General features: G+C 44.7%; 1 protein-coding gene across 3 annotated transcripts in view; it reads left to right on the plus strand.

Annotated features, from left to right (window-relative positions):
* The window catches only part of MLLT6 (MLLT6, PHD finger containing), a 767,712-nt gene extending 755,110 nt beyond the window's left edge, over window positions 1-12,602 (plus strand). For all 3 annotated transcript variants that reach the window (XM_078645616.1, XM_078645614.1, XM_078645615.1), the window contains 2 exons: window positions 8,160-8,480; window positions 9,561-12,602. In XM_078645616.1, coding sequence (XP_078501742.1) covers window positions 8,160-8,480; window positions 9,561-9,605 — 366 coding nt within the window. In that variant the 3' untranslated portion in view covers window positions 9,606-12,602. The remainder of the gene's footprint in view (window positions 1-8,159; window positions 8,481-9,560) is intronic.
* Window positions 12,603-13,882: the final 1,280 nt, after the last annotated feature.

Below are 13,882 nucleotides of genomic sequence, written 5' to 3' on the forward strand. Positions count from 1 at the left end.
TTCGGGTCAAGTTCGCTCTATATAAAACTCTGAAAGAAAAGAAAAAAATTTCAACCTGTTGGAGCTTCGGGCGATTCGCTTGACATTGAAAGGCTTTCTTCCTTCAGTGAGGGTAAAGGGTGTTGCAGGTGTTCACAGACAACAGCACCACCATGTGGCCCTTCAACAAACAAAGGGGGTGGGGTCGTGGACACTTTGTCAAGAATAAGATGCTCTGCACCTCTGGACATGGCTGGAATGCCAGGGCATTGCCCTGGTGCTTCAACATTAAGCGACCTTGGGCGGACAAACTCAGCTAAAAATGCATAGCAGAACACAAATGGCATCTCCATCCGGCGATGGTGCAAGGACTCCTTCATCGGTGGGGAGAGCCTTGGTTATATCTGATCGCCACCATCGGGAACAAGCAAAGTAAGCTGTTTTGAGAGCTGGAATTTCCAAGGCAACTCATGCTGGGAGACAATTTTCATCTTGAGTGGAGCTTCAGCCTCCTGTACGCGTTTTCACCAATATCCTTCCTGCCCATAGTTTTTAAAAAGATCAGGAATTACCAGGCCCAAGTTATTCTTGTTGCTCTGGATTGGGCAAGGAAAGTCTGCTATCCCGAGCTGTTGACCATGACCATCGGTCCCCCAATCACACTGCCTCTTCGAGACGATCGTCTTTTGCAGCAACAGGGGAGGGTTCTGCAACGGAACCTGCACACCCTTCACCTTCATGCTTGGAGATTCAGCAGTGACCGTTGAAAACTTTTGACCTTCCTCCTGAAGTCTGTGATGCTATTCTGCTAACCAGGTATTCCCCCATCAAGTGGGTATACACCTACCATTGGGATAAGTTTGTGACATACTGTGATTCCCACAACATCTTCATCTTTATCCAAGGTTCTTCTATTTGTTAGCCCAGCAGGGCTCTGCTCTTTGCACAGTAAAAAGTTTTCTTTCAGCCATTTCAGCATTTGTGCGAGTGCCGGACCAACCTTCCTTACTTAAGACACCGGTTGTGGCTAGGTTTTTTAAGGGCTTGCAGCGCGTTTCCCCCAGGCGATTTAGCATGCTCCAGTGGAATCTGAATGTTGTTCTCACTTACTTGATGTGTGCACCCTTTCAGCCTCTGCACAATTGCCCTTTTAGGCTTTTGACCTTAAAAACTGCCTTCTAGTGATCATAACATCAGCCAAGAGAATCAGCAAATTGCAGGCGCTCTAGTCACACCCTCCTTAGACCGTGTTTTACCCAGACAACCTGGTCTACCGGACATGTGCCTCCTTTCTCCCGAAGGTTGTGACACCCTTCCATGTAGGCCAGAACATTATCCTAACTACCTGCTTTGCTCCGCCTCACCCATCCAAAGAGGAGAAGACTCCACCATCTGCACCCCAAAGGAGAGTGGCCATTCTACCTTGACCGCACAAAAGAGTACCCGGTGGATGACCAACTTTTCGTGGGGTGTGTAGGAGCTAAAAAAGGGAAGGCCGTGCAGAAACGGACCATGTCCAGATGGATAGTGCTCTGCATCAAGATCTGCTACGGATTGGCCAAGAAGCAACCCCATGAGGGTTTGCATGCTCATTCTACCAGAGCTAAAGCTGCGACCAATGCGTTAGCCCACAGAGTTCCTGTCTGTCAGGCAAGCAACGTGAGCATCTTTGCACAAATTTGCCGAACACAACTGTCTTGACAATCGGGTCCGTCATGATCGACACTTCACCTGTCCAGTCCTACAGGACCTTTTGAATTTAAATTTGCTTTGCAGAACTACCTCCTGGGAGGCATTGCTTGCATATCTATTCTAAGGCAAGGAATCTGCGGCTTGAAGTCTCTTAGCAGATGAATACGTTACTTGCCTTCAATAACATCTTATCTGGTAGAGACTCTGTCCAGCTGCAGATTCCGTACTAACCCTTCCCGCTCTGTGAGCTGATTGCACTATGAAGGACACCCTTCTCAGGGCCTTAGTATTTTCATACCAGTAGTCAGTTCTCATTACAGTTCTGCGTTCCTGGTGTGGAAAGTCACAAAAGTAACTGACGTCAGCGCGCCGGGGTGGCCCATATATAGGTACCATGTACATTACTTTTGGTGCAGCCGATGCGGAGTCGAATGACACCACCCACCGGCATGCACTGGTACTGTTTAAAAAAAAAACTTCAGGCTCCAGTCTGACACGACACCTAGGGATTATTCTAAGGTAAAGAATCTGCAGCTAGATAAGCTGCTACTGAAGGTAAGTTAAGTGTTCTTCTCTATCAGGGGATCTCTATTGATAATCATAAGCACTGAATTGTCCCATCACGTGCAGGGATCCCAGAGCAGTTCTTTTAGTCACATTTACTTCACCTTACATCGAAAAGGCCAGGAAACATATGTCACAGACATGTTAAGTTTTTGCTACCTTAAAAAAAGGCCAATCTTTATTGAATTACTTTAAAATTTAGAACGAAAAAGGGTCATGCCCTAAAAATCACTTTATCAAAATGAAAAGTGATCTTTTAAAAACAACCTTCACAAACTCTTTTTACTTCGTTTTAAAGTACACAAATAGTCTGTAAGTGGCTAATCTCCAGAGATCTCATGATTCTAGTGGACCCTCTTCCAGGGACCCAGAATGCTCAAGCGGACACTCTCATGGGTTCTAAATACTGTATTTCATAACATCTTCTCCAATTGGGGTTTCCCCAAATAAATCTTTTTACAGATGAAGAAAACAAAAATTGCCCAAGCTTTGCTTTGAGGTTCAACCGGGCGCACCGGGAATGCCCTATGGTTTAGCTGGTCAGTCATATTTCTTTACGCCTTCCCTCCAGTTCCCCTGCTACCGACAGTGATTACCAAGTTCTCAGACTCGAAATCCAGAATGATTTTCATTGCTCCAGAGTGGCCACAAAAGTGGTGATACACGGATCTCTTTCACCTCTCAGAGTTTCCACCCAGGAAGCTGCCATGCAGACCAGATCTTTTTTGGAAGTTCGGAGGCCAGATTCAACATCCCTATCTTCCCTTTCTGAACTTGGCTGCATGACTTATGAACTCATACAATATGCCACCTAAACCTTCCTTAGGAGTGCAGAGAAGCCAAGAGACCACCTACTAGAACTTCCTATTCCTTCAAATGGAAGAGATTCTGCAACTGGTATTCTCAAAACAATGTCATACCTCTTACTTGTCAAAAGAGGCTAATGTTCCATATATTCTGCATCTCGCTAAAGTGAAATTGCACTTCTCCTCCATTAGAGTGCATCTCGCAGCAAGCACAGCTTATTGATAATATCATTCACAGAAGTCGTTTTTCAGAATGCCTGTTGTCAAAGATTTCCTGGAAAATATACCATCCCCCCCCCCCCCCCCCCCCCTCAGGAGACCTCCTCCTCCATGGCAATTAAACATTGTCCTCCCCTCTAACCATTCATAAGCCTTCTCTCCAAGACCTCTTGGGAGGCCTCCGTCTTGGAGGCCATTACTTCAGCACTCAGGGCAAGATAAAGGCTTTCTGTTCACATGAATCTTGCACAGTATTTCATAGAACAGGGTAGTGATGAGTACCCATTCTAATTTCCTTCCTAAGGTAGTCTCAGATTTCCATGTCAATACCTACATTCTTACAGAGTAGCTCTTCTCCTGCAGAGAGATCTCTCCACACTATTGATGTCAGGAAGGTTTAGAAGTTCTATCTAGATAGGATAAAATCTTTAAGAAAATCACAACTCGTTGTCAACTATGGTCCTCTATTGACAGGACATGCCACTTCCAAACAATCCTTATCTAGATGGATTGTCTCCTGCATAAACCTTTGCTATCAAAAATCAGACAAAATCCTATGTGGTAAACATAGAGCCCACTCCACCAGGGGTAAATCAGCTACTGCTGCTTTGCTTAGCAACATCCTAATTGCTAAGATTTGCAAGGCTGCAACTTGGAGCTCAGAATTCACCTCTACGAGACACTATTGTCTTGATTCAGATGCTAAGGCTGATGCCCAAGTGGGGCAAGTATCTCTTAAAAATTTGTTTGCCTAATTGTACTTTTCTCCTTTTTTTTTTCTTCCTTGAGGGATAAGTTTGCTAATCTATTCAGTGCTTTTGATTATCAATGGATATCCCCTGAGGGAGAAGGAATGGTTTCTTACCTGTAATCCTAGTTCTCTGTCCGAGGAATCTCCTCCGAAATCATAAGCAACCCTACCTCCATCCTCGACGGAAGAGATTATATATGTATACCACTATACTACTGATTCATCGTCAAAGAGAACAAAGGAAACTGGCACCTACCGGCATGATGGGACACTTGAGGGCAGAAGGCCCTTAAAGGCCCAGTGTGCTGTTCACATAGTTTCAATGCTGCAGCTAATGGAGGCTACATTAATATGTAATATTCCTGATCTTACTCTAAAAAGAAGCAAAAAGCGTTTGTGAAGGATGTTTTTAAAAATTCACTTTTCATTTTGATTAAGTGATTTTTAAGAGTAAGACCCTTTTCCCTCTAAATATTAAAATAATTCAATAAAGATAGACAATATAGCCTGTTTTAAGGCTGTAAAATGTGAACATATGGTTCCTGGCCTTTCCGAAGTAAGGTGAAGTAGATACAACTTTGAAAGAACTGCTCCGAGATCCCCGGACTATTCAGTGCTTATAATTTCAATAGAGATTCCTTTTTGAGTGAACTAGCATTACATGTAATAAACCACTCCTTTTTAACTATTACATTTCAAGTCCCTTTGTCACTGCCTGCTGCAATCCATCAGATGTTCAAGGAACATGACACTCACTACCAAAGCCCCCACAGTGTAAAGAGCTTTTAGCCGTATTGGATATCTCGCAATACCTCCAACCGCCCCCAGCGCGCTATCAAGACTCTCTCGGACCTCGACATACATACCCTACTCCGCACATATGTCCCGGCAACCCAAAACGTCTTAGACACCACACACCTGTCCATTCCTACGATTCTTTCCAACCCTCTCAGGCACCCCACGCATAACAACAGAGGCTCCGTTCCCAACAACCTCACTAAAGTCCCTCTCACTATAGACCCCTCCACCTCCCCTTGCACCCCGAACTCAAATGCACACTTCTTAACTGTAGATCGGCCCAAAAACACTCGTCGGAGGTCGCTGACCTCATCATGTCTATGAACCTTGACCTGGCCATTCTAACTGAAACATGGTTAACTGAATCCTCCACTCCTATCATGGATATCCTAGTCCCTCCCAACTACTGCATCACGAGACTTGACAGGTCCAACAAGACAGGTTGCGGAATCGCATGCATTTACAAGAGCAACCTCTCAATCAATAAAGTCACCGCCCCTTCTCTTACCTCCTGTGAATACTTCTGCCTTGATGTCATCAGTAAAAACAAACCGGTATGTTCAATACACATCATATACCACCCTCCTGGGGACAACCTCATCTACTCCCAACAACTCATGGACACAATGTCAATCAACTCAGGACGGAAAAACACATAAATCTACCTTGGCGACTACAATCTTCACTGGAATGACTGCAGTGACGCAGTGGTTAATAAAACGCTCAAAATCAGAGTTCTTCAGACTCCAGCTCGACCAAGCAAAAAAACGTCCAAGTAAACTGTTCGAGCTAATCAGATCACAATCTAAGGAACAACCCCCAGCTGCTGACATTATGGGCATTGCTCCTTCCTGTGAAGATTTCTCGGCTTTCTTTAACAAAAAAACTGACAATGTAAGGAGCGATCTCCTCATTGCCGCAAGCCTTTACTCAAAACCCAACGGCATAACACCCAATAAACTAAAAAACAATGCGACATGGTCATCCTTTGACACCTACTCTGAAGAAGAAATTGACAGAATACTCAGCACCCTGAAACCATCCAATCACCTCACTGACCCTCTTCCTGCTAACGCCGTAAAAGACTTCACCCCTTTGCTCCTCCCACTCTGGACTAAACTTATCAATAGCTCACTTCAACAAGGAACCATCCCTGACTCCCTCAAAGTTGGACAAGTTACACCTTTACTGAAGAAACCAACAGCCGACCCCACTGATCTAAACAACTACCGTCCGATTACCAACATTCCCACTCTCGCCAAACTGTTAGAAAAATGCGTCCAACTACAACTGACAAAGCACATAGAACAGTTTGATCTCCTCAACCCTCATCAATCGGGCTTCCGAGCAGGGCACAGCACTGAAACAGCTATGACTCACATAATTGACGACGCCCTCCAAATTTTAGATCAAAATGATATCTGCCTCCTCATCCTTCTTGACCTCTCTTCAGCATTCGACACGGTGAAGCATGAGAAATTACTCGAACTCTTAAATACAAGAATGGGCTTCTCTGGGACTGTTCTTCAGTGGTTCACTTCCTTTCTACACAACCGGTCTCAAAAATTCAAGAGCAAAAACTTGATGTCCTCTCCAGTACCTGTTTCGTTAGGTGTCCCCCAAGGATCCTGCCTATCCCCTACTTTGTTCAACCTAGTTATGGAACCTCTCACCACTTTACTACAGCTTCCAATGTACACTTTCACATGTACGCCGATGACACCCAACTATATCTCAAGTTACAATCCCCCCAAAGACATCTCGCGTCTGAACTCAACGATCAGAAGCACCCAATCTTGGCTGGCCGATAACCACCTCAAACTCAATGCTATGAAAACTGAGTTCCTCCTGATCTTACCTCCCACGAAAATATCTCTCACACAAACATGGCTTAAGCACCTAACAGCACTCAATGTCCAACAGACCATCGTGGATTCAGCAAAATCTTTGGGCATAACACTTGACACCAACCTCAACATGCAGCAGCATATCAGCAAGGCAACTAAGGGGGCGAACTTCCAAATAAATACCTTGAGGAAACTTAAACTCTTCCTCCCAGCCAAAGACTTCCAAACTGCAGTACAAGCACTAGTCATCCCTCGCATAGACTACGGCAGCGTGGCCCTCTGCGGCCTCCCCCTAACTACAACTGCACCCCTCAGAGCGTCACCAAACGCGGCAGCAAGACTCATCACTGGATCTAAAAAACATTCGCATATATCCCCTGACCTTAAATCCTTGAACTGGCTGCCTCTTGAAGCCAGAATACAGCTGAAAATTGCATGCATGACGCACAAGGCTATACACCTGAAATCACCCAGCTACCTCACTCATAAGTTGACAATTTCCGGCGGGTCCAGAACCACCAGAAGTACAAACAATCTTCTGCTGAAGCCTCGAAGATTCCTGAAGGAAAAAACCTACAAACGCTCCTTCTCAGGAATGGCGCCAAGGATCTGGAACTCACTCCCTCCTGAAACCAGACTCATCTCCTCCACTCTTCTTTTTAAGAAAGAAGTCAAAAATATCCTCATGGCTAAATACACCTGAACAACTACGTTTGATTTACTCTGCGTCGATCAGTATTACCGGTCTGATTCCTATGCACATGTGTTCTTACTTGTATTGACCTAATTGTTCAGGCTCATGCTCCCTCATATTTGTATTATTTTCTATATTTGTACTATTTACATTGTTTTGATGACCTACATTGTTTTGATGACCTACCTTCCAACTATGCCATGTATACAACTGTACCTCATACCTGTACTATATGTAATATTTTTACTATTTTTACTATTTACATTAACTTGATGGCCTACCTTCCTACTATGCTCCCTCGTTTCCCTACCCTTCCACTTGCCTTTGTAAAGCGCTCTGTTATCTGCATAGATCTTGTTCGCGCTATATAAAACTTTCAAAATAAATAAATAAAATAAATAAATATGTAATTACCTCAGCTGTGTTACAATTCACCCCTCTCCAGGTGAAAACCCTGCTCAGCTCTTCTGAGCTCTTTTTCACAACGTTATGTGGGTTTTGTTTCCTGGTTTCATCTGATGGTTTAGTGCAAAACTGGTGGCAGGGATCTTATGAAGTCTTATGTATTGTCAAAAACGACGAGACAATTGCTGATCTTCCACACTTCCAAATATTGCCAAATTTGAATGTGGGAGGTTTCTGGCTCAGATAGAGACTGCTACACACCCTTTGGACATATTGTAAGTATGATGGGTTTTAAAAGGGAGGAAGGCACAGTTCTTTATGGCTCAAATCATGCCTCCGTCAGTAGGAAAATGAAAGATCTTCCTTCTTCCCTGTTCTCACTGTGAAGCCTCTGTTTTCTCCAGGAGCAGCAGGCCCTGGTGTATCAGATGATGCAGCAGATTCAGCAGCGCCGGGAGATTCATCGCCTCCATATGGCAGGAGCAGGCCAGCTGCCTCTCGCCAACCTCTTGACCTCCACCACCACACCTCTGCTTCATCCTGCCAGCAGCCTTATGACATCTACAACAGCCCCGACCCTGATCGCTGGCAGCAGCTTATTGACATCACCTGGCCACACTGGCAACAGTTTGATGACATCAGTCGCGGCCGGCCCGCCTGCTCTAACAGCACAGATCAACCCATTCTTGAGTCTTTCTGGGGACAACAGTGCCCAGAAGGTAGCGGTGAGTATTATAAAGTAGGTCTTTGTTGTTCTCCATGAATATAAATGGCAGAGTTTTGTAGAGCTCTTTATGCACTGTGAAATCAGGAGTGTCAATAGTCAGGATAACTACTCTCCATGTACGCGAGTTGCATTTAGATCCATTACATTATTAACATGTCTAATGAGTGCTGCTGTAAATCATATGCTGTGTACTCTGCTGTGTACTCTACTGCCATCTAGTGTTGGGCTTGGAACAACCAAATGTGTTTGGCTATGAAAAGATGTTTTCGGGTTCGGGGTTACTCATGGTACCTAAACCTGGGCAAAGCACCACGCTACACTTGCGAAGTTTGCGCTACTTCGCACTACGCGAATTGCACGTAGCACAGTGCAAACTAGTGTAGTGTAGTGCAGCGGTCATTTTTTGCTTGCTCGCGGTCCTCAACGTCAAGTTGGTCGACCGCAACCAAGCAAAATGACATCCCGGCGAGACTTTTTCCTCGTTTCTCACTGCTAGTGGTTGCGTATGCTCGCGACCGCTCGCGATGAGAAACTACCACTCCGCGTTGAGAAAGCTGCCGCTCGAGTAAAAATCTTTTCGAGCGGCAGTAAAAGAAAGCTCGCACTGTGCAAGATGCTGTTTTCAATGATTGCACAGTGCGGACAAGCATCCGGCACTGTGCAATCATCGGGAACAGGGTACTACGCAGTTCGCGTAGTGCTAGGCTTAGCTCACGAAGTGCACTTCGCGTAGCTACGCGTAGCGCAACTTCGCGAACTACGCTCAGGGTTGATGGTACCTCCCCCAAAACCTGCTACCTCAAATTTTGTTTTTCTGCCACAATGGTGTGGGTGGCACAGTAGCTACGTTCTCGTGGTGGGTTTTGTGGATGATTTGTTAAATTGTATCTCTTTCCCTCTTGCATGACCTGCCCTTCTCACTCCATGCGAAGTACTTCTTTCCGTTTCTACTCCTTTCTCTTTCTCTCCAACCCACCTTCAAAGACTATTACATGCATCTTCTGTGTTGGATTTTCAACCTCTTTTGTCCATTTACTCCCACATTCCGATAAAATGTTATTTTACCTTTGTTTTTCAGAGAGGGAACGAGAAGGGTGGTCTTGTAAGCCAAGACAAGGGTTAATTCCTGACCAGAAGTCAGCGCTGGTGTTTGGCAAGAAAGCTGCTGTCCGAAGGGCCGTCCCACCCACACTCTTGGTCCTGAAGAAATCAGTAGCACTCAGGGAAAAGGACCACAAGAAGGCTGCTGTGTGACTAACTGCTAAAATCGTTTCCCTGTGGATATGGACAGGGCTGGGGTGTGGTTAGGAGCAAAGGATCAATCTGACTCCCTGGGGGGCACTAAGAAGAGGGGTCGCCTGCCTCAAAAGTCACTTCTGTATGACAGAACTGGAGCTTTCAGATTCAAGGTCCGCGGACTTGGAAGCAAGAACTTGAAAAGAAAACCCGAGTTTGGGGTGCAAGCATATGCCTGCTAGCCATCCCCTTTTGCTCAAGATTTGGACTAGAACCTTCACAAGATACAGGCAATGAGCTGGACATGAAGGAAGCAGTTCATATCCAACAGCTTGGAAATGGGGCGGGTCTGGCAGGGGAGTCATTTAGGGAACTTTAGGACTCTGGTGATTAAATGGTAATACATGTGTGGTGTGAGATGGCCACTGTAGTTCAGATTCCAACTCGGCCCATTGTCTGTAATATTTAATTGACTTATTACAACCTGTGACTATCCAAAGGTTTTCAGACAAACAAATCTGTCAGACTGGAAAGGACAAACTTCATGATGTCTTACAGAAGAAGGGAGCAGCTGGCACTGTGCTGTAAGGCTCGTTTAAAGTCCGACTGGGTGCTTGTTTTAATGGTGGTGATGTGTACCTTTCACGTCCTTCCTGGATCTGGATTCACATCACAATCTAAAGATGAACTATGTCCTAGTCAGTATCCTCGTTCTCAAAGTCCTGGGTTTACTGATTGATCAGAAAGCCAAAGCGAGCATAGCTTTCATTTTCTGAAACAAACCCTATGTTTGGGTATTCCTCAAAGGGATCAGGATCAAGGTGTGGTACAGTGATGTTTGTAAAAGTGTAAATCCAAGCTCAGGAAATGAATATGAACGAAATGTTGCAGCCGTGGAGAGAGCGAGAGCGAGAGATATGCACTAGTTAAGTAAACTACAGGCTGTTCATCACAAAAGATGCAAAAGTGTAGCCCAAGTCAGATACCGAGCGATTTTTCCTGATTGATGGGGCAGAGCTACATGGCTTCTTTATTTAGGGAGTAGACCACTTAGTGGTTTCAAACCTGGTTTCCTTTGGTTATTCCGTGGCCGATGAGCCGTCTTTGTGGAGTCTTCCTTATGGATATTCCCAACCCCAATATCTTCATTGGAGATTAAACTATAGACCTCAGACCCAAAGTTGGTTACCTAAGTCAGCTGCCAGGCCATGCTCATGAAAGTGACAGTGAGGGGTCATCCCTAATGGAGACCCCAGACCCTGCTTATGGTTGTGTCCGGTGCAACGAATAACAAGGCTATATCCTATATAGATGTCTCAGTGCCAGCTTCCTCTGATATAGATGAAGGGAATGTAACAGTTGTATCTCATATGGTGATCCTGTTCCCTACTTACTATTGTGAGGCATAAAGCGAGTCATGGAGGAAAGAAGGTAGTTGGTCACGTGGTTATAAACAAATGAACTAACAACAGCATATCCTTTCTGGAGATCTCTAAATTACAAGTGATGTGTACTAACAGGTGATGCCACGTTTTAATGATAACCGAATAAGATCTCATAAGGCATGCCTTGTAGGGGCTATGGACAAGCAAGACTTTGATCCTTAAAATTATGCATTTGATGGTATGAAGAAAATGCTCAAAATTCCCATGGAGCATGGCTGTGGAAATCTGAGGCCTTGTTTACTTGTACAGGTATTAAAATAAAATAAATTTATTTTTATTTATATAGCACAAACCACATAAACTTCTAGTACAGTACTCAAAGTCCTTTCAGAGTAGGGGAGGCACCCCAGGTCTTCATTTCATTTTGGTATCTATTCCTGCAGAGAGCTCAGTAATGTGTAAAGACCTTGGTGGGGCTTAGGAAAGAAAATGGGGGGGAAGGGTTGAAATGGATTTGTGGTCATATGGAAAAAACAGAATTCTGGGGGAATGTCCTTGAATGCAGAACATTCTTTCTGGGGTTGCCTTGCCGTCTAAGTGGCTTTGTGGTGATCTGTTGCTAAAGTTGCCTGTCACTTCAGAGCTCATTTTGTCTTTAGACGCTATGCCTAGATCTCTATCCTTCTGATGATAGGATACATCTCTGTTTATCTCCTTCTCATGGCTCCTTTCTCCCCCCGGTTATTGATCACATGGTTTCTGGACCATTGTCCCACAGACCTTTGCACAATAAGTGTGAATCTTAGCTCCCATAAATGGAAACCCAAGCATGCATGTGTTAAAGTTTGCACTGGGGTAAATCTCACTTTACCTGTCTTCAATGCTGATGTCTCTCTCGGGTTGTGCAGATAGCTGTGATCTTTTTACTTTGATCGTTTTGTTTAAAAATTAAGAAAATGTGTATATTTTGGCTATCGAGGTAATGTAGCATAGTTCTCTATTTTTGCCACTGCTGCTTGATTGACTGTTCCTCCTGTTTTTAATTAGATTTATTGTCATCACAACTTTGTAATATGGTAAACTTTTAAATTAACTGAAGAGGATAAAAAAAGAAAAATACAATGTCATCGTCAAGTAACTTTGACCTCTCAGATATATGTGTAAACATGTAATTGTTTTGTTTTTTATTTTGAATCCCTGGTTTGTAATTTCATGCTGGGAGCTGGAAAGTGATGGGGTAAACTATTGTACACAAGAGGCATGTAGATGAGAAAGGGAGCAAAGGCACTTGGGGGTCGCTGGTCAGACCTCTAGTTGCAGAAGAATTAATAGAAAACACTGGAGCTACCTGTCTGATGACTGTTAAAAAGTGTTTGTACCTTTTTTAATAACTTGATTTTGTAAGAGGTTTGCTTAACTTCATCCTCAGAGTTTATAATGGAGGAGGAAGTGCAATGGAGAAAGTCTAGAGGCTAATGTGTTATAAAATATTAATAAGGCATTGCTTTCACAGTGTTATTCATGCTCATCTTGCAGTTTTGTACAATTTACAAACAGGTCTTTTTCCAACTTCCCAATCAACAATGATTTCTGTCAGTAGACCTGAATGTGGCCAGCCATTATATCTCTTGTATATCTAGAAGACTGATAGTCATCCCTTTTCTTCCTCTGGTCTTCCTAGGACAAATGAAAGCTGGCAGTTGGTCAAAGTTGTTTCACCAGTATTGGATCTTAGATAGATTCACATGCTTGAATATTTCCCGCCGTCGAAGTGGAAGTCCCACGATACCATAGTAAAGCAGTATGTAATAGTATCATAGGCGGTAATAGCAATGCAAAGTCAGTTTAATAACCTACCTATGTCCTTTTTTAAAAAGGACCAAACTTGAACTATGACCAATCCGGCGACAGCACCCTCTAAAACACTGCCAACAGAGGCTGAGTCCCTCAGATTTTCAACTACACGTCTCATGAATAAAGTCTCCATGAGCTTTGCTCAGTTTTTTCCTGTGGATACCAACCTTTCTACATCTACAATGTTTGAGTGGTCTAAGAAAGGCCTCTTCAGATCCTGCAAGTCCTGTGGGAAGAAAAGGCTAGATGTGGATGATCCACACAAAGACCACTGACTCATTGTCAGTGAAATTGCTCTCCCACCCTCGCAGCTCCACCATTAAGTGAGGCCTCCCCTGAGCCCATGCACTCTCGAGTGTTGGAGTTCGAGGCTCTCCTCCTCCCACAGGTTATACCTGCGCCTCATCCCTGGCGGTCCAGTGGACCTCTGTCTCCTTTCTCTTGCTCTGCTTTTCCTCTCCGTTTCACTCATCTTACCCTCATTTCAGTCTCTGCCTGTCGCTCTGCTTCGGTCTCTTTCCTCCACTTTTCTTTGTACTTTTCCACTTTATTTCATCTTTATTCCTCTCTTTTCCACCCGTTTTCCCCACTGCTGCTGGCCCCGAGGCCCCCCAACTCAAGCGGCCCAATCCAGTTCCGCTCCCGCCTCCCAGCTGTCCAGCCCTCCCCGACCCCTACTTAATGGAGGCCGCTGCGGGGACAGGCGAGCAAGACCCCTGACTCATTGTCAGTGAAATTGCTCTCCCACCCTCGCAGCTCCAGCATTAAGTGAGGCCTCCCCCGAGACCCTGCACTCTTGAGTGTTGGTGTTCGAGGCCCTCCTCCACAAGCAGGTTATACCTGCGCCTCATCCCTGGTGGTCCAGTGGACCTCTTTCTCCTTTTTCTGGCTCCGCTTTTCCTCTCAGTATCACTCGTTATTACCC

This window comes from Lissotriton helveticus, chromosome 5_1, assembly GCF_964261635.1.
Source record: "Lissotriton helveticus chromosome 5_1, aLisHel1.1, whole genome shotgun sequence".
Taxonomy (NCBI): domain Eukaryota; kingdom Metazoa; phylum Chordata; class Amphibia; order Caudata; family Salamandridae; genus Lissotriton; species Lissotriton helveticus.